The sequence below is a fragment of the Alligator mississippiensis genome, chromosome 4, assembly GCF_030867095.1.
Source record: "Alligator mississippiensis isolate rAllMis1 chromosome 4, rAllMis1, whole genome shotgun sequence".
In the NCBI taxonomy this organism is placed as follows: domain Eukaryota; kingdom Metazoa; phylum Chordata; order Crocodylia; family Alligatoridae; genus Alligator; species Alligator mississippiensis.
This window is the reverse complement of record NC_081827.1, coordinates 149,512,197-149,530,422: the sequence shown is the minus strand read 5'-3', so window position 1 is coordinate 149,530,422 and position 18,226 is coordinate 149,512,197. Positions and strand designations below refer to the sequence as shown.

Genomic DNA, 18,226 nt, shown 5'->3' with positions numbered 1-18,226 from the left:
TGAATTTTGGGGTGGCTGCAGCGCCCTCCCCTGACCCATAGCTCCCCTCCCAGTGCCACTGCTGCCTACCCTGAGCACAGCCCAGCCCAGCCCTCTGCTGGGAAGAGCTCAGCACTGCCCTAGCCCCAGTCCACAGTGGCAGCTCACCCTCACCCCACACACAGATCTGGAGGCACATGCCCCCCATGCCCTCCCAGGATGTGTGCAGCAGTAGAAGCCACCCCCTGCACCCTGGATGAGCCACTTGTGGCTCCATCCTGTGCTCGGTCCCAGTTGTGCAGCACCTGCCCCTGGCCCTGCCCTAGCCCCACTCCCTCCCTCACTGCAGGGGCCTCGATCTGTGCCCCGCCATGCTCCTTCCCTCCCCTCTTGCCCCTTCCCCCACAGCAGACTTTCCAGCTGGATGGTGCTTTCCAAGCTGCCTGGCTGCATATTGGCAATTGGATCAGTTTCAGCCAATATGGCATTGGCCCAAAAAATCTCTATCGGGGCACCCATATTAATGACATTACATCATGTTGGAACAAAAAATATCTCCTGGAATAGCTTCAGTCAGAGTTGGCAGCCCTCCTGACAGTCTTGACCTGTCTCTGGTGTAGTGCCGAGGCTGGGACTATGCCGAGTGCCAGTCCCCACACCAGAGTCTTAAACTCATATTACTGCCATGCAGCAGTCTGACTGTTGTATGAAGGAGGCAGACACATGCAGCCATAGTGAGGGTTGTAATATGGCTTCCCTTCAGGGTCGGTCCAACCTTTATTATAGTCCCTCTAGTACAGCATGTCTAATGGGTGTGGAGGACCAGGAATGTGATCGCTCCACACCGACGATAGCTGAACATGTGCTATTTAATTTGATCTGGAGATACTCCTCCCTCAAAGTCACAACTTTATTACAATAGTATCAAACTTAGCATGTGTTTTACTATTTGAATGTGCAGATGCTTGCATTTTGAGTCTAATAAAGACATCCTAAGCATACCATGAGACATAGCACAGAGACCCATGTTTAAACCCTATCCATGGGGAGGGGAGCTAGAACCCAGCTTCCCAGGTGAACACACTACCCACACAGTTACTGGAGGAAAAGATATCATGTGTCTGATTTGGTTGCCAGTCTATGTGGCTGCATAGTTGCATTGTCATCCATATGTGCAGGACCACATGTCCAGAGGATAGAAATCCTCTGTATGCCTAAGTGCCAGAAATTGCCACTTCAGTAAGCAGGAAATTATAGAATTTCACCTTAAATGTTTTCATAACAAAAGGATGACCACAGTAGCACTTCTTATAGGGCAAATCATATAAGCTGCTATTTATCATGTTTCAAGGCACTAGCTCACCGTAGTTTGGGAGGCCAGGGTGTCCTCCCCACCCACATTGTATAACTTTGTATAATGAAGTATATTCACAAAATTTTGAAGACTTCTTCTGAAGCGAAGTCTTGGCCACTATTGGAAACATGTTCTTTAATAACAGTTCCAACACGTTAGTTTGTGTGTTCCTGAATTTTCATGTATTTATTTTTTCTTAAATTATTACTTATTATTAAATTATATTAAAAATTATCATTTGTTTTTGGGACTTAAAGAGTTGGAGGGGACATGACAATGAGAACCAAGGGCAAACTTCTTCCCTTTCTTCTGCCTGTTGTCTCCCTTTCTCATTTAAATCCTAAGCTGTCCTAAGAGAGATGGGTTCTTCTTTTTGGCATGCGTGCCTCTCAGGATGGGTTCCTAATTAAAACAATCTAGAGCTACTGTCAGACCAATTCATGAACAGAAAAAAGAAATACAACCTCAAGGAACCTCTTTTCCCACCACTAGTGCTTTGGTATTAATCCAATATTTTTCCTTCACACCCTTCTCAGATTGACCACCCTGCGATTGAGATGCCAGCAGAGAGTGACTACAAAAAAAAATCTGATTATCCCAAGGTAACCTATCAGAAGCTGGGGCAAGGCAAAAATTAAAAGCAAAAGCAAAAAAGGCCCACAAGTTTCAAAGAACTCCTTTGAAATGTCCCTTGCTTTACAGAGGCAATTTTTTATAGATGATTCATCACTTATGCTTATGTCTGATGCTTTCTTGAACATTTCTTCAGAAGACGTATGTTATGAGTTTCCCTGTTAGGAAAAATATAGGTATGTAGCCTATTTTTACCTAATAGCTTTGAAAATCCTGGTGCAGTAATATCATTCTGTGGTTTTAAACGTGTGATAAGGGAGAACACTGGGGTCTCCATTGATTCTATCTTAGAGTCACAGAGTCGTTCAAAAGTAGGGCTGGAGGGGACCTTGAGAGGTCATGTAGTCCAACCCTGAGGCAAGATCATCCCTATTTTGACCAAAAGCATTGTAATAAAACTCACCCCATCTACACTAAGGCTTTACAATGTGTTACTTATAACATACTCTTTAACATGTTTTAAAAATGTGTTTTATTCTACATATATAAAAGACCTTGGACTTTTGCAGCAAACCTAGGGAATCTAATTCCATAATTATGTAATTTCATGATAATCTAATTTCATGATTATCCCAGCCCCTTTGCCTTTCTCAACTGGATAATCGCGTATAGCTGCAGTTTACAGTGCAAGTCTTTCAGATCAGAGCTTAAAAAAAAAGTTCTGCCTCCTTACCATTTAAGACCCTTGTAACAGGAGTCTGCCCTGCCATTTCCATCCAAAATGTCACAGGTATTCCCTGAAGCCTACTCCCACCCTAGACCTGGTTGCATTTCAGTGGGCACATCTACTTGAGGCATGTTCTGTGAAGTTGACTCATTAACTATTAACTCCACTGTAGGATAGTACTGCCAGACACAAGTACAATAATGATAATTATTTACTCTGCTGCAACACACATGTAGATGCTGATGGGGTTGGTTTGTGCACAAGGGTGCTTCTGTGTGGCAGCTGCCTGCTGGATAGCCCTTAACTGGAGCACCCTCATGTCCCAGCCAACCCCTCTGCATCATATTGAGCCAGCTCAAGGTGCTGCAGTTCCAAATGCATGTGAAAATGCGGCACCTGGGAACAATAAACTCTGGGACAATCTGTGCCAAAGTTTATTTATTCACATTAGTTGCATGTATAGATGTGCCCAGTAATGACTTTTCCCTGTATTAAAGACTTGTGCAAAGTATGAAGAAAATAGAAGACCTTATTTCCCATGGAGAATTCAGTAATACTTACTGAGCCAGAAACTATATTCAGCAAATCACGTTTCTTGTAAAGAGTTACAGAAGAAAACAGGGTTGGCAGGGACAGCATTGAAAGTGCAAGGCTTGGATGGAACAGCTCCAATCTCAGCCTTGTAGCTCTCCTGGGGATGTGCTTTGTATTGCAGGATGTCCGTCTGTATCTGTCGTATCTGCTGAATCTGGGGAGACTGCTGGGAGTACCCGAGGACATTACCGCCACCTACATCTCCTTCACCTTGGCCTTCATCTCCAACCTGCAGAGGGTGGTCACCCCACTGCAGAAGCGACAGGAGAGGAGGATGCTATTCTATAAAACCACCATTGAGGAGTTGCAGGTAGGCATGCCCAGCAGCATGAAGAAGGCTGCACATATACTTTCCACTTCTCCAAGACTCATTGGGGAGGGGACGGGAGGTGCTTTTTGCAGGGGCCAGCCAGAAATTGCCATTCTCTTTCTCTCACTCCTGGAGTCTCCTTTCCCACTGAGCTGCCACAGCAGTCTGCTGGGGCTGGTTATCCCTGGTCCCGTGGTGATGCTTCCATCCTCACATTCGGCCCTGAAATTTCTCTCCCTGTGTTATCCCTGCCTACTGAGCTCAGCCTGGGAGGGTGCCCTATGCTGACCACAAGGAAGCCAGTCCCATATGCTGCCATACACAGTCCTGGGGGTGTACAGGGAGTTGACCTGTCAGCCCATCCATTGTTTTGCCTTTAGGAAAAGGCCCCAGCCATTGACTGGCTGTCATGCCTAGAGGCAGCCTTCTATCCTGTGCAGCTGAATCTCTCCCAGCCCATTGTGGTTCATGACATGGACTACTTGAAGAACATGTCACGGCTGATCACACAGTGGCAGGACAGGAGGTAGGAGTTCATGCTCGTTACCATCTCCATTATGCCTCCAGACCGGGATGCTGTGATAGCTTCAGATGTGGTGAATGCAGCATGATTCACTTGACCAGTATTCAGAAGGGGAACTCCTAAAGAAAGGTTTGGAGGGTGATGCAGCAGGGACTTCTTCCACAGGCAGTCATGAGGTAGTAGGCAGACATAGAGCCAGGTCTTGTTCTACTTTCTAGGCACATAAGTAGACAGAGGCACCTACAGCTGTAAACAGATGTCATAATTGTCCTGGGAGAAAGCTTTTTGTTCTGGGATTGTACAGATGTATACATTCAATGTCCCTCTGAAGTGTGCTAGATAAAATGCACTAGCACTTTTTCCCATTGTGCATCCTCACAGGACTCCTGTTTTGATCTGGGACACAACCTGCAACAATAACTCCTGGGTCAAATGAGGTGTCTTTTTGTGCCCGTGAGTGATCCTATTCCACCCCGGTTGGATCCCTGAAAAACTGTTAAAGCAAAAGGTGGGAGGGTCCTCCACCTATTCCTCACTGCCTTTTGTGCATAGCGGTAAGATCATGGTATGGTACAAGAGTAGCTTCATTCATGAACCTATGTGGAATTGAGCAGGGTGGAATAGAATTGCACTTAGGAGCCCATGCCCATTTAGATGCCCAACAGATAGGGTAGAATCTGGTCCATTGTTGTCCAGTTCTAAACTGCAGGTGTTCAGAAGTATTGTTGTTTAAACAGTGACCCTAGCCCAACAAAGCTGCAGCTACATTTTAGTTCTGGGCAAATTGGTCCTTATCTATTAAGTGTACATATGAACGTCCTACTATACTATATGTTTTTTTTCTTTGCTTAGCACCCTGCATATCTATATGATCCTTCACATGGTGGTGAATCTCTCTCCAGCCCTGGACAGCCGGTTCCAAGATGCACGTCAGGAACTGATGAAGAAGCTTCTTGGACCAAGAAAAGAGTTGGGGATGGTGAGTCATCTTCCTGTCAGACTCCTTGGCAGCTGTCATGAACCATTCTCACTTTCTGCAACCTCTCAAGGTGGGGTTTCTCAGGTTGGGCATTGGGGAAAAGGGGAATGAAGAAGGAGGAGCTGGCCATGCCAGCAGCAACATTTCCAGTAGCTGTTCCCTTAGAATTGGTACTGTGGATTGTGGCCATCCTGCAGAGCCCCCTATCTACTCCATTCCCAGTATCCAGTCCACTCTTTGAAGCTTCCACAAGAGCAGAGGCTGGGGGACAATATACTGGTGGGCAGCTTCCCCATTGCTCTTCTTAACCGGGATAACAAATCCCTTCCCTTACCAGCCCTTACTCCCGGGGCTATGATGTTGACGTGACATTTTTTGAGGCGCTCGGAGGCTTTTGCATTTAATGAAAATATAGACAAAAAATAAACCGAATGCTGGATTATTCATTGCCATCCCTACTACAAAACAACATGCATGCAACCAGTGCCTCTTCTGTCTCTGTGTTTTTTTGCCTTCCCTCTCCACATCTCTTTGCTGTTGCCCTTCCCTGTGTGTGTATCACTCTCTCTCTGCCTCTCAGGTACAAGACGGTCGCTGGCAGAAATGCCTGAGTGAGACCAGCATCTTTTTTGAGCCTGTCCTTGGAGAGATGATGGTGCAAGAAATTTTTCCTCCAGAGGCCAAGGAACTCGTAGGTATTTTCTTCCCCCACCCCAAACATGAATGCAGCTTCCCTCGTACCCTGATGAGGTGACACTCTCAAGGTCAGGTCACCCCCTTATTCCCTCTCTTTAGTTACATACTTCCCATCATTCTTTGAGTCTTGGATGGACTTAGAGCTAGAATAATCAGTCTAAGGATCTCTGTGTGTACAGCTTGGTACTCATGCATGGCCCTCCAATTACAGCCCACAGGAAGAGCACTTATGACCAACCCTAGCATGGAAACCAGAATGGCAGCCCCTGTACTTGTCAATCATCTTGGCCCAAGATGCTGACATGACATTTTTTGAGGCACTTGGAGGCTGAGCAGTATAGTCTGAGCAGGACTCATGAGTAACAGTAACAGACTTATGTGCCAGGGCTTCAGAGTGGTCCTACAACCAAATACAAATCTGTAGGCAGAGGGGAAGAGAAATGCTTTTGTTAAGATATCAAATTTCTGTTCCCAGGTAGGTTAACATATGCAATGAATGGATGCAGGTTTTCCAATATGTGAAAAATGCCATTAACAAGAGGAAGCAGAACAGCAAGAGACTGAGACCATGGGGGGGGGGGGGCAGGGAAAGAAATGAAGGAATATAGAAGGGGAAGGAAAGACACAGAGTACTGTATGTGTTGTACATGAAGGTATAGTTCTTGTCATTCTGGGGGCAGCCTTGAAGCAAGTCTGTTGGACTTTATCCAGGTTGGGGTTGGGTTTGGAGTCATTTTGAGGGAAGCAACCTCCTGTCTGCTATGTCCGGTGTCCCATTGCCCTCTTACTCAAGCAGTAGGGAGGTCTCCAGGTCCTCTTTCATGATAGGAGAGCTGAAGTTCAGGAAGGAATGGACATATGGTTGGGTTCCCCTCCCACCTAAGGACAGGCAGTGAAGAAAGGAGATGTCCTGTGCATACCTGGGGCACAGCAAGGGGGTAGTATGAAGAGAAGAAGTACATGGTTAAATGGATTGGTGGAATGAATTATCTTCAAGCTTCAGAAGAAGTGTCCTTCCTCGGTCTGGGCTGTAGTGGGCCTGGGGCAATGGGGCAAGGTGGTTGCCCAGTACTGAATGACCACAAGGCCTAATCTCTCAAGCCAAGTGAGGCATTGTCTCCAGAGCATCTGTTTTCCATAGGCCTGATTGGGCTTTTGTCTCCCTTTGGCAGGCTGAAAAAATTTTCTCTGAGGTCCAAAATGCCCTCCTGAGCCGGCTGGATCATGTGGGATGGATGGATGAGCAAACTCGACAAGAGGCCAGAAGCAAGGTGTGTGTGGAAGTCACAAACTAATGAGGCCTTCAATCTGCAAAAGAGATAGGGGCCTGTATGTACATATACTCTGACATATGTGCATTGGTATTTCTGCCTATATAGATGCTCTTACACTTACATGCTTGACCTTCTAGTTAGGCACATGGAGGCTGTCATATACACATGACCACACCCCTGGCATGTAGGGCTGTGTGAAATTTTGCCACCAGTTTTGTTTCGACGCTGTTCTGACCCATTTCGAGGTCAAAACAGCACAATCCAAATGGAACAGATATGGTCGAAACAGCCTCAAAACAAAACTAGGCAAGTCGAAACGTTTTGCCATTTTTACGCTGTTTTCATGTTTTGCCCATAGGCTATAATGGGGCAGGTTAAAACAGCCTATAATTGTCATCTCTGGCCAGATTTAGATGAAACTTGCAGGAATGGTAGCCCTTTCTACGGGCATGAAGTCTGCCACGTTTTAAGGAGATAGGTGCAGATAGGGCATCCTTGGGGAAAACTAGGGGTAATGGTCATAGTCTGGACACCCTAGTTGTGAAGTAGTTTTTCCTAATGTTGAGCCTGAAATGAGCCTGAAACGATCTTCCAGGAGTTTGTGACCATTACTCCTAGTTTTCCCCAAGGGTGGCCTGGTGAACAGTTGTTTACTGAGCCCTAGATGTACGCTTGTGATGTAGCGGTGAGCTACTACCAAGTCCCCTCTCAGCCTTCCCTTTTTCAACCTGAAGAGTCCCAGGCCTCTCAGCCTTTCCTCATATGGCTTGCTGTGCAAGTCTGTGATCATATGGGTAGCCCTTTTCTGGACTCTTTCAAGCTTTACCATGGCCTTGTTAAGGTGCAGAACCCAGAACTGGATGCAGTACTCCAGCTGCGGTCTCACCAGTGCTGAAGAGCCAAGCGGAGGAGGAGAATTACTTCTTCGCAGTGGTTTTGCTGGAGATGCATCAATTGATGCATGCCAGTGTATTGTTGGCCCTGCTGGCTACAGCATCGCACTGCCGGCTCATGTTCATACTGTGGTCAATTATTACCCCCAGGTCTTGGTAACAAGTGATGGGGGATCTTCAGTCCTGCTGCCTGATGAAAGGCAGCAGTTGCACAAGCAACCATGTCATGAGTTTTGCCTGTCAGCAGCTAGTGGTGCAGGGCCCCAGAACCCAGACTTCCCTGCACCTAGCTCCTTGACAGCTGGCAGGATTTGTGGCTGCAGCAGGGCCTAGCAGCCAGGCCTGCAGTGGTTCCCCCCTCCCACCCCTCCCCAAGACAGACACAGTTGCACAAGCACCCATGACATGAGTTTTGCCTGCCTGCAGCCAGAGGTGCAGGGCCTCAGAACCCAGAAGCCCTGTATCTATCTCCTTGACAGCTGGCAGGCTTTGTGGCCTCAACAGGGGCTACCATCCCTGCAGTTTTCATCCTGCTGCGCCTTAACACACACAGTGTCACCAATGTCATGAGTTTTGCTTCTCCGCATCTTGAGGTGCAGTTTCCCCAAACCCCTGGACCTGTTGCCTTGAAACTTGGCAGGCTTTGTGCCCTCAGCAGGAGCTACCACCCCTGTAGTTTTGACCCTGCTCTGGCTTAACACATGCATGTGACATGAGTTTTGCGTTCAGGATTTTGGGGTGCAGTTTCTCCAAACTTCCGGCACCTATCTTCTTGAAACTTGGCATACTTTATGCCCTCAAAGGGGCTACCATTTCTGCATGTTTTATCCAAATCAGGCCAGAAATGACAAAGTTATAGGCTGTTTTGACCTTCCCCATTATATCCTATGGGCGAAACGTCAAAACAGTGTCAAAATGGCAAAACGTTTCAACGGAACAGAACAGCCATTTCAACTCGAAACAAAAGTCAAAACAAAACACTGTTCACACATGTGTATTTGGAGATGCTCAATGCTTGTTCACAAGCATCGCCTCTTACATATCACAAAATACGTATGTACATACCAGCTTCCACATGTGTGGAGAGAAAAGTACAAAGCTACCAAAGGAAGAATTTGCATCAGAAGAGTGTCAGAGACTTTTACCAGGGCAGCACTTGGCGTAGAGCCACCAGGATTGAAAAGGAGAAAAGTGAAAGGAAAAAGTCATAGAGAGCAGCCAACAGAATAGCTCTGAATGCGATGAAGCTAATGGAGAAGGCTTGTTTACCCTCCACTGAAATTCAGCATTAAGGGGGAAAGCAACACAGAGAAGACCTTGCTGATAATGCTTGTCTTGTTATGATTTAAGGTTTCAAAGGTGCGGGTGGAGATTGGCTATCCAGACTACATCCTCCAAACTGCTGAAGTGGACAAGGAGTATAAGAATGTGAGATGTATACTACAAATGTGCCTTTATTATTACGGAGAGCATACTGGTACCAGGCCCTACAGCATCTGCTGCTGACAGAGGCTGGGGCCAGTGGGTGCAGACATAGCTTACATGGCACTCCTCATCCTTCCTCCCTCCTCTTTCTGAAAGAGATCAGCTGTGGGGAAACTGGGTGTGAGCCTGTTCATTACCCTGTGTGCTCTGGTTGTGCTCTGGTAACATCCCTTGGGATCCTTTAGCACATACTAGGCAGGAGATCTTTGAGGTGTGTGCAGCAGAGACAACATTTTCCTGATTTGCCCTTTGAATAAACTTCACAGACAGCCTTTTCTTTAGGCTGTTTCTTTCCCTGCCACCTTTCCCTAATTTATTTTTTTCTCTCTCTCTCGCTCTTCCCTGATATTTAACACTTTCTTTTGTCTCCTTCTCTCTCCTTAGCTGAAGATCAATGAAGACACTTTTTTCCTCAATGTGGTAGCCTCCCTGAAGGCCCAGAGGGAAAGTTTCTCCCAAAAGCTCCTTTATCCACTCTCACAGGATAGGTGCGTGTTAGTCATTTGGGAGAGAAGCAGGGGAGGGCTTCATGTGTGTGAGGGATAGATTATAGGATGACTGTTGGTGGTAGGTGCAATATAGAAGGTACTATATAGTTAAGAAAATTTGAGCTATCAGATAGGAATGAGTTAAGGCAATGGGGAGAAAGCATGGTTTTGTTGGGAAAGCACGTGCATGAGTACTAGATGTTCTGGGTTCATATTCCTGTTTTACCACCTACTTTCTATAAGAGATCGTGCAGAGGAGTCCTTCTCCACTACCACAAAGGCTTGGTCTGGGGAGGAAAGGGGCTGGGACAGAGAGAGAGCTTGGACACTGGGAATTAACATTGCATACCTTTCCTCTTCTCTTTTTCTGAATCTAGCTGGCAGGTGGTCCCCTGGTCAGTCCGTTCCTACTATTCACTGAGGAACCATGCTGTGGTCTTCCCAGCGGGGATGTTCCGTAGCCCGTTCTTCCACACCAGGTTCCCCAGGTATGGAGAAGCTGCAAAGCCCACAGCAGGCCTGTTAGCCTTGTGCTGTGCCATCTCTTTTGCACATACACTACAAAAATGGTCATTTACTGCAACAGACCAGAAAAGACCTTCATGCTTTTGCCTTTAAAAAAAAAACAACCTCAAAAAACTTGAAAGAGGAAAACAAAAACAATGTTGCTTTTACTAAAGTCAAGTGAATACTATCTAATTGGGTTCTCATGCCGTCATGGCTCAGAATATGATAGAAAGGGAAAAATAAGTCTCAACAGAAAGACTGTGAGGACCTGCTGGGGATCTAAGTAGGCTTAGGACACCTCAGTTAATTCTATTCCATCCTACTCAAGTCCAGAAAATCCATTCATGTGTCTATTAATGTGATGCACTAGCATTTGACACTTCAAACTGAATCACAAAAAGCAGCGAGGAGGAGGGCAGACCTACCTACCTTTTGCATTATTTTTTTTCAGACTCAAGCAGGTGAAATAAAATAGCACTTAGGCACCCAGTGGGTAGAAGAAGGTTTGTCTCAGTTTCTGAGCCCATTGTTTTCTCAGCTTATTGTAAAATAAGGACATACTACTGCCTGGATTCCCAGACTGAAATACAGCACCCTTGTTACATAGCATCCCACCCAGCATATTTACACATGGACACAACAGAATTCAGCTCCCCCTTTATAAAAAAAGACACTTCTTTTAAGCAACCTCTTTTTGCATTATGAGGCAAGTGTGCCTCCGCGTGAACCATCAACTCTTTGGCACTGTCCAAATATACAGAGTATAATTTTGTTCCCTGGTTCTAATGAGAAGATTTCTGCCAAGCAACCACTGTGACACTGAATGATCAAATAAGGCAAAGATCACTGCAAGGCATTGCTTTATGTCAAGTTTCTTTTTCCAGGGGAAATGAATGCTCAGAGGGAACCCCAGACTTATTAAATTTTCATTATATAAAAAGGCTGTCATTAAGTGAAGGAGTTCAAGTTGAAATAAAACAGGTAGTCTGATTAATATAATTCTTCTTGGTCTATGGTGATTTCCCATCACCCACTGTATAACCCACCTCAGCACACTCAGTGACTCATACAACTCATTAGGATGTCAAGAATGAAATAGAGCTCAAAAGAATAATGGCTAAAGAAATATATTTCCCAGCGCTATGTGCTTACAAGGGATGCATCAGTAATATCTGAAAAATGGTATCTTCTAATTCAGTAGAGTTCCCCACCATATTCAGAGTCACATCTACTGAATAACATGAGACTGAAATGATTATTTAGTTTACCAGTGTCAGCCCAGCTGAGCCTATCCATTTGGAGTTCAGGAGTTATTAAACGGGGCCTTTTTTTTGAGTGATCTAACAAACTGGTGTTGTCTCCTTATCGCCCCGCCATCTAAGCTTTCTTTAAAAAAATAGTCTTAATTCAAATGGTGCCAAAATAACCATAATCTTTAAGGATGAGAACAAAATGGTGCCATTGCAATAATAGTCTCTCTGAAAGCAAAGGCTCTGAGGGAGTTTCGATCTGCCACAATCATGTCAATGCTGTGTTCACTCTGAAGTTTAATGGTGACTGCATATACATCAGTGTTATTTGCTGTTTCATTACTGATCAATGTATGTAAGAAATGGAAGAGATGAAAATATAGTAGAAATCTACTGCTGGCTGAGTCTGGCTTTGATTGGACAAACGGGTGAAACTCTGTTTGTAGGAGTACTGCTACTTCTATTTCTAGTCATCCCTCTGGTGTCCGGCACAACATTTACATGATTGTGAACTAAGGATGTCTTGTAGAATTGCTTGTGCAACATTTCTGTCTTTAAGTTATACCTCTAAGGACATATCTTGAGGACAGCAGAAATGCATAAAGGCAGAATTTCTCTTGCAGACTTTTTCCCTATCAGGAAAAAACAAATAAGAAAAAAATCAGGTTGACTCTCAGAGCCTGGGTGGGAGGGGTTGCTGTGCTGACAGCTTGAAGAATCAGACTCTTACTTGCATTTTTGTTCTGCCCATTTGATCTGAGGGCACTGAGAGGAAAAAAAACATGGAATCTTCCTGCAAAGAGTCATTTGTGAGAGTAGTAGGTACTTCATAGAGCCAAAGAGCTGGTAGACATGTTCAGTGGCAGTGCAGAGTCTATCTCTTCCCTTGCCACAAGCCTGGCTTGGCTGCAGATAACCCTTCCCATATTTTTTTTTGTCTTTCTCAGCGCTGTAAACTTTGGAGCCATGGGGGTCTTCATGGCACATGAGCTGCTTCACACATTCTACGACTATGGTGTGTATGGACTGTGGGGAGTATTTAGCATAGTCTGTTCTCCTTGCTCACTGCCAGAGATTGCAGGGGGGTTCCCCTCTAGAGTGCTGAAACAGTCTCCTCCAGGCTCTGCTCCCTATAAGAGGTATAGAGCAAAGGCAAGCTTGGTGAATCTAAAGAGAATCAATCCCAGACCATGTTCACTATTCAGGACAATGAGCTGAGTGGTAGAGGGACTTCCTAGTGGACGCTGGTATTGCATTGACCTTCCAGGTTTTCCCTCTTCTCCACAGTGCTACCAGACAGCTGTTCCAGATGCAATAGGAGGGTACTGGTGCAAGAAATAGACTGCCTCGTGAAACAATATGAGAGCTACTCTCTGCAGGGTCTGCGGGTCAATGGCACTTTCACGCTGTTGGAGAATGCAGCTGACACTGGGGGACTCACCATTGCCTACCAGGTACCACAGTCCACCTTCTGTTCTAGTTTTATACTCTACCAGTTCCCCTCACTCCTGCCCTGCAGCCCCCTGCTATCCCAGTCCTAGGCATTTTTGTTCCACTAGAGAGGGGTTCCCAAACTGTGGTATGTGTATCCCTGTGGGTACGCAAAACATCTCTATGGACTATGCAAGAGAAGCTGTGTAATGATTGATTTAGCTTGCATTATAATAATAATAATAATTGGCATGTAAAGGATTACAATATAAATTGTATGCTGGTAGGGGTATGTGGGCAGCTGGTAAATCTGGAAGGGGCATGCAATAAGAAAAAATTTGGGAACCTCTGCACTAGAGCCATTTGTGCATACAATAAAGGGTTACTGTTTCATGCTGAAAAAGTCTCCAGGAACTAAGCTGCTTCCCTTCAATTTTAAATGTCTCCTGGCCTGGATGAACAGGAGCACTCTAGTCTTTGGAGGGTAAAAATTTTCACTGCATGTTCTGTAAAGTAGAATAGAAAAATTCTCCTTCAGCTTTCCCATAAGAGGAAAAGTGTGAGGCTTACTTAACATTATGGCCTCTCATGTACTTTTTGATCCTTAGATGGAAAACACTAGTAATATGCTAGGTATTTCAACTGTTATTCAAGCATAGGTGACTCAATTTGAATCTTTTCATACCTTCAGGATAGAGTCATTCTTGTCTCATCTTGTGGCTCTCTGCTGCCACTGTATGGTAAAGTCTGGAAAGAGAAGCAAAAATAATGACAGAAATAGTGGACTGGCAGTTATAAGCCATCCCAGAGCTAGGGAATTTGATGTCTTAGAAATGGACACTAGACTTCCTAGACAAGTAGGTGTCACCATCCCAGCTTGAAGGATTCCAAAGAGCCCTTGTATTGGAAGAAGAGATTATCTTAATTTAACTTCTCCTTTTGAGTTAAACTTTAAATGTTTAAGTCTGCCATTTTTATTGTATTTTTTTCTCTCTCTCTCTGCCTGCAGGCCTATAAGAACTGGCTGAAAAATCACAAAAAAGAAAGGAATTTCCACCACACTGGACTTTCGCACCATCAGCTCTTCTACCTCAGCTTTGCCCGTGTAATCAATTTGTTTTTGGTCATGTATCTCAGTCCAGCTAACTTCCTCTCTTTCTGTCTCTCTTTCTCTTGTTTTTGGTGTCTGATCATCAATACTTCTCTTTTTCTCTATATGCATCTCTTTTCCTGCTTCACAGCATTGGTTTTGGCTAATTTTTCAGAGATTTAGATTGTTCAGAGGTTTGGAATAGCCCTGCTGCCAATTGCTGTGCTTCCCAAGGATGGACTATGAAGTAAGAGGAGCCTCAGATCCTTAAATGATCTGAATACATCAGTATTCAGACCTGACAGAAGACATAGGATCAGGATCCTATGCTGTATGGTGAAGCTCACCAACCTAGCAACAGAATCAAGTTTCAGAGGCAGGGGTCCTGCTGGAAACACCTTGTTCAAGCCCGACAGTATTTTCATGCAGTCATGGAAAAATGAATTGAAAAATTACCAGGCCAGGGATTACAATATCTGTTTGTCTGCCAAGTGCTATGATGATGACTGATGATAATGAAAAAACTTTGCCATCAAAAGATAACCAGTCACCTAGGAGTGAGCAGAACTTTAGATTTGCAGGGGGGCCAAACAAGAAGAGGGATCAAAAACACAATTCAGCCTGAAAGATGGGCTTTCAGGAAACAGCTAATCAGATATTTTTGAAGGGGGACTGTAGTTATATGGATGGTGGATGGAGTTTCCTTAGGTACCTGTTTAAGGCTTATTCAAATGGAACCCAAGTGGCAAGTAAATAGGGAGCCAGGGCAGGTCACAGGTTTTATGTACCCAACAGATCAACCTTTGCAATTCTGTGCCAGCCAGAGCATTTGTGAAGTTATTGAGAACAGCCCTGGGCAGAGTGCAGACACGATCCAATCCCAGGGCCCCAGGCACTGGGTCACTGAAATAAGGTCCTCACTACAGAGGGAATGTAGCACAGCTGCCAGCTTCCTACAGATGAAGGTAGGTTTCCATAGCATGACCACCTGGGCCTCGAGCAATGGCAGTGGAGCCAATAGGAGACAAAAATTGCAAACCATACACTTGCTGCTCTTTCTGTTTGATAGCCTGCTCTCTACATGTCCTTTCATAGCTTCTGACAAAGTGAGGTGGTGTGCATGAAACCTTAGGCACCTTGGAATCAGTTAGTCTATAAGGTGCACTTCTGCCTAGCCAGAGGATGGGTGTGTACAGAGCCATTGCCTCTTCTGAAGGAGTTTGCCCTGCCCACCCACACCATTTCCATCTCACTTAGGATGAAATAGATCTACACTGTCATCGTGATAGATGGATACATCTTGCCTGTTGTCCTGCATTGGAATGTGGTGCTGTCCAGGTGAAAGGAAGATGGCATAGATCTCAGTGCCACCTTCACAACTGTGTCACTGTGTCCCCTAGACAGGTGTAACAAACTGAGGTGGTGCCCTGGGCACACCCAGTGAGAGAGTGGGGTGTGGGGCAGTTCTCAGATAAGCAGCAGGGGAGGGGTGCTCAGGTTATGAGAACAGGGGCCTTGGGGGAGGCAGCAGTCTTACCCCTGCTGGGAACTCCTAAACAGTCCCTGGCTGAGCTGCTGCTGCCACCACTGCTGTGCACTCTGCCCACCCCAGGTGTTGGTCTTAAAGCAGCAGCAGCACCCAAGGACCAGGTAAGTCATGAGGCTACTCTTGCTGTCAGGCACCTCATAACTTGGCACCTGGAGTGGATGCCCTTCTCTCTCACCCATAGTTATGCTACCCCTAAACGACAGGGGACAAACCAGAAATTTAGACAACAGTTTACGTAGGGACCCTTGGCAGTCTCACCTCTTTGGGTCTTGTGTTAGTCTGACATGACTCTTCTGTTGTCCTCCAGGCAATGTGTGGCTACCAGAGCCCTGAGAACCTGCAAGATTTCCTGAACAGGGATCAACACAGCCCCCTGCCACTGCGAGTCCGTGGCACTCTCAGCAATGCCCAGGACTTTGCCAGGCACTTCCACTGCCCCAGCAGATCGCAAATGAACCCAGCCTCCAAGTGCCACCTCTGGTAATCTACTTGGCCAAGGAGGGGGAGAGAGACTGACCGAGCAGTGGAAACTGGAGGTCTTGGAGTGTGCACCCACTGGGGATGGGCATCTTGTTTGGGCTTATGTAAAGACATCCTGGTCTAACCCGTTCCTTCCCTTCCCAACATCTTTCCAGTTCCCTTGCCTCTGTTTGCTCCCCAGCTTCTCCTGTTAGAAGGAAATTTTGACCCATATAGCAGGAGGGTAGAAGGTATAGCAGGCCCTTCCCCTAATGTTCTCTGCTCTCTGCCTAGCCCTTCAAGGGCCACCAAGCCGAAAGCTTTGCAAAATTAATAGGCTACATTCAGCAGTGGCTCTGAGGGGAGCCTCACATGTGACTATGGACACCACACACGAGAAAGACTAGGGACAGGAGATCCCAGGTCTGTTTCCCTGAGAGCAGATGGGGAGGCAGAGGAGAAGAGAATCACTGGCCCCTGCTTCCAGATGGCAGGGATGAAACACTTGATGAATGTATATCTGCTAACAAAAAATAATCTTTTATTCATATAAGAGATCTTATACACCAGGTAGAGATAACAGATTAGGAGAAGGAGAAGGCTTATTTAAGGGGAGGGTATAATAAAATAGGCAACAGGCACAGAGTCTTGTGGAAAACTCATTGGGTCAGGGTAAGCATCTGAGTTTCAGTGTCCCTCTGACCATCAAACCATTGCTGTTCTCTCATTACTGGCTTTAGATTCATTTTGTGAACCTGATAATGGAATTTTGCTCCTGTTCTTTTTTGTTATATTGTACTGTGTAAACGAATGTCAGGTATTCGTGCAATGTTTGAGAGCAAAGCAAGGAAATACACAGCACATTTCAGAAATGGCAAGCATATTGGAAGTTAAAGATGTTACCATTTTTTTTAACAGCAGTCTGAAACTGTATCTGTTTAGAGGTTCTGATCATTAAGAACTGTATGTAAAAAAAATAGAAACACACACACACACACATATACACACAACTAAAATTCACCAGGATTGACCCAAAAACTGTCTTGTAGGGTGCAGACTCCTCATTTGCTTATAGAATTATCTTGGGAACTAGCCAATTGCCCATCAAAATGACAGGGGAGGGCAGGCGGGGATGGAGCACTGCCACCCACCACTCTGCGCCACTGCTGCTTCCCAGGAAAGGGGGGGAGAAGCTTGCACACAGCAGCAGCTGCCACCACCCACCTTCTGAACGCAGATACACGTACCGATGAACGCACGCACAGACACACACGCATGCATACATGCAGACAAGCGTGCACTCTACTCACTCTGCACATGGACACAGACACAAACACACTCTCCCTTCTGCCATGAACAGACATACGCATGCACACACACAGAAGGAGAAAAAGAATTGGGGGGGACAGGCTGAGAGTGCGTGTATATGCCCCCGTGCCCCCCCAGGTGGGAAAGTCTGCAGTGGGGGGGGTAAAGGGTAGACGGAGTGGGGCTGGGAGCAGGCTGGGATCGGGAGGGAGTGGAGCAGAGCTGGGCTCTGGGCCAGGCCTGCTGCGCCTGTGTGGCTGCCCCTTCCCCTGTGCCCAGGGTTGTTGCGCAGCGCTGGTGGCCCCCGCGAAACCGCTGCCTCCCAGCCCCAGCCCTGCACCACCCAGGGGGGTGCCAGGGAGCCATGCGGCCCCTGATCTGTGCAAGGGGAAGGGTGGGTGTAGCTGGGGCTGGGCTCTGCCTGCTTCTGGCCTGTGTGCCTCACTCCCGCCTTTGACAGAGAAATGGGATGGCCCTATTTGCCACACTGCCCAGGCAGCCCAGTGAGGATGCACATCACGCCAGGCCTCTGTCAAAGGTGGGAGTGAGGCATGCAGGCAGGTAGCAGGCAGAGCCTGACCCCAGCTGCACCTGCCCTGCCCTGTGAAAACATTGGGGACCGTGTGCCCCCCCTTGGCTCCCTGGTGCTACCACTGGAGGAGCCAACAGGCTGTGCTGAGTTCTTCCTCGGGATGATTCAGGGTTGGCAGGGAGGGTGCAGGGGTGCCAGGGGCTCCGTCCCCACTGTGCTGGCAGT

General features: G+C 46.4%; 1 protein-coding gene across 3 annotated transcripts in view; it reads left to right on the top strand.

Annotated features, from left to right (window-relative positions):
- Positions 1-17,076, top strand: part of LOC102569714 (Kell metallo-endopeptidase (Kell blood group)) — a 33,800-nt gene extending 16,724 nt beyond the window's left edge. For all 3 annotated transcript variants that reach the window (XM_019488525.2, XM_019488524.2, XM_059726790.1), the window contains 13 exons: positions 1,870-1,935; positions 3,349-3,537; positions 3,918-4,063; positions 4,913-5,039; positions 5,620-5,730; positions 6,908-7,006; positions 9,253-9,330; positions 9,772-9,875; positions 10,253-10,363; positions 12,580-12,647; positions 12,920-13,086; positions 14,073-14,168; positions 16,010-17,076. In XM_019488525.2, the coding sequence (XP_019344070.1) occupies positions 1,870-1,935; positions 3,349-3,537; positions 3,918-4,063; positions 4,913-5,039; positions 5,620-5,730; positions 6,908-7,006; positions 9,253-9,330; positions 9,772-9,875; positions 10,253-10,363; positions 12,580-12,647; positions 12,920-13,086; positions 14,073-14,168; positions 16,010-16,186 (1,539 nt within the window). In that variant the 3' untranslated portion in view covers positions 16,187-17,076. The remainder of the gene's footprint in view (positions 1-1,869; positions 1,936-3,348; positions 3,538-3,917; positions 4,064-4,912; positions 5,040-5,619; positions 5,731-6,907; positions 7,007-9,252; positions 9,331-9,771; positions 9,876-10,252; positions 10,364-12,579; positions 12,648-12,919; positions 13,087-14,072; positions 14,169-16,009) is intronic.
- The last annotated feature ends 1,150 nt before the right edge of the window (positions 17,077-18,226 follow it).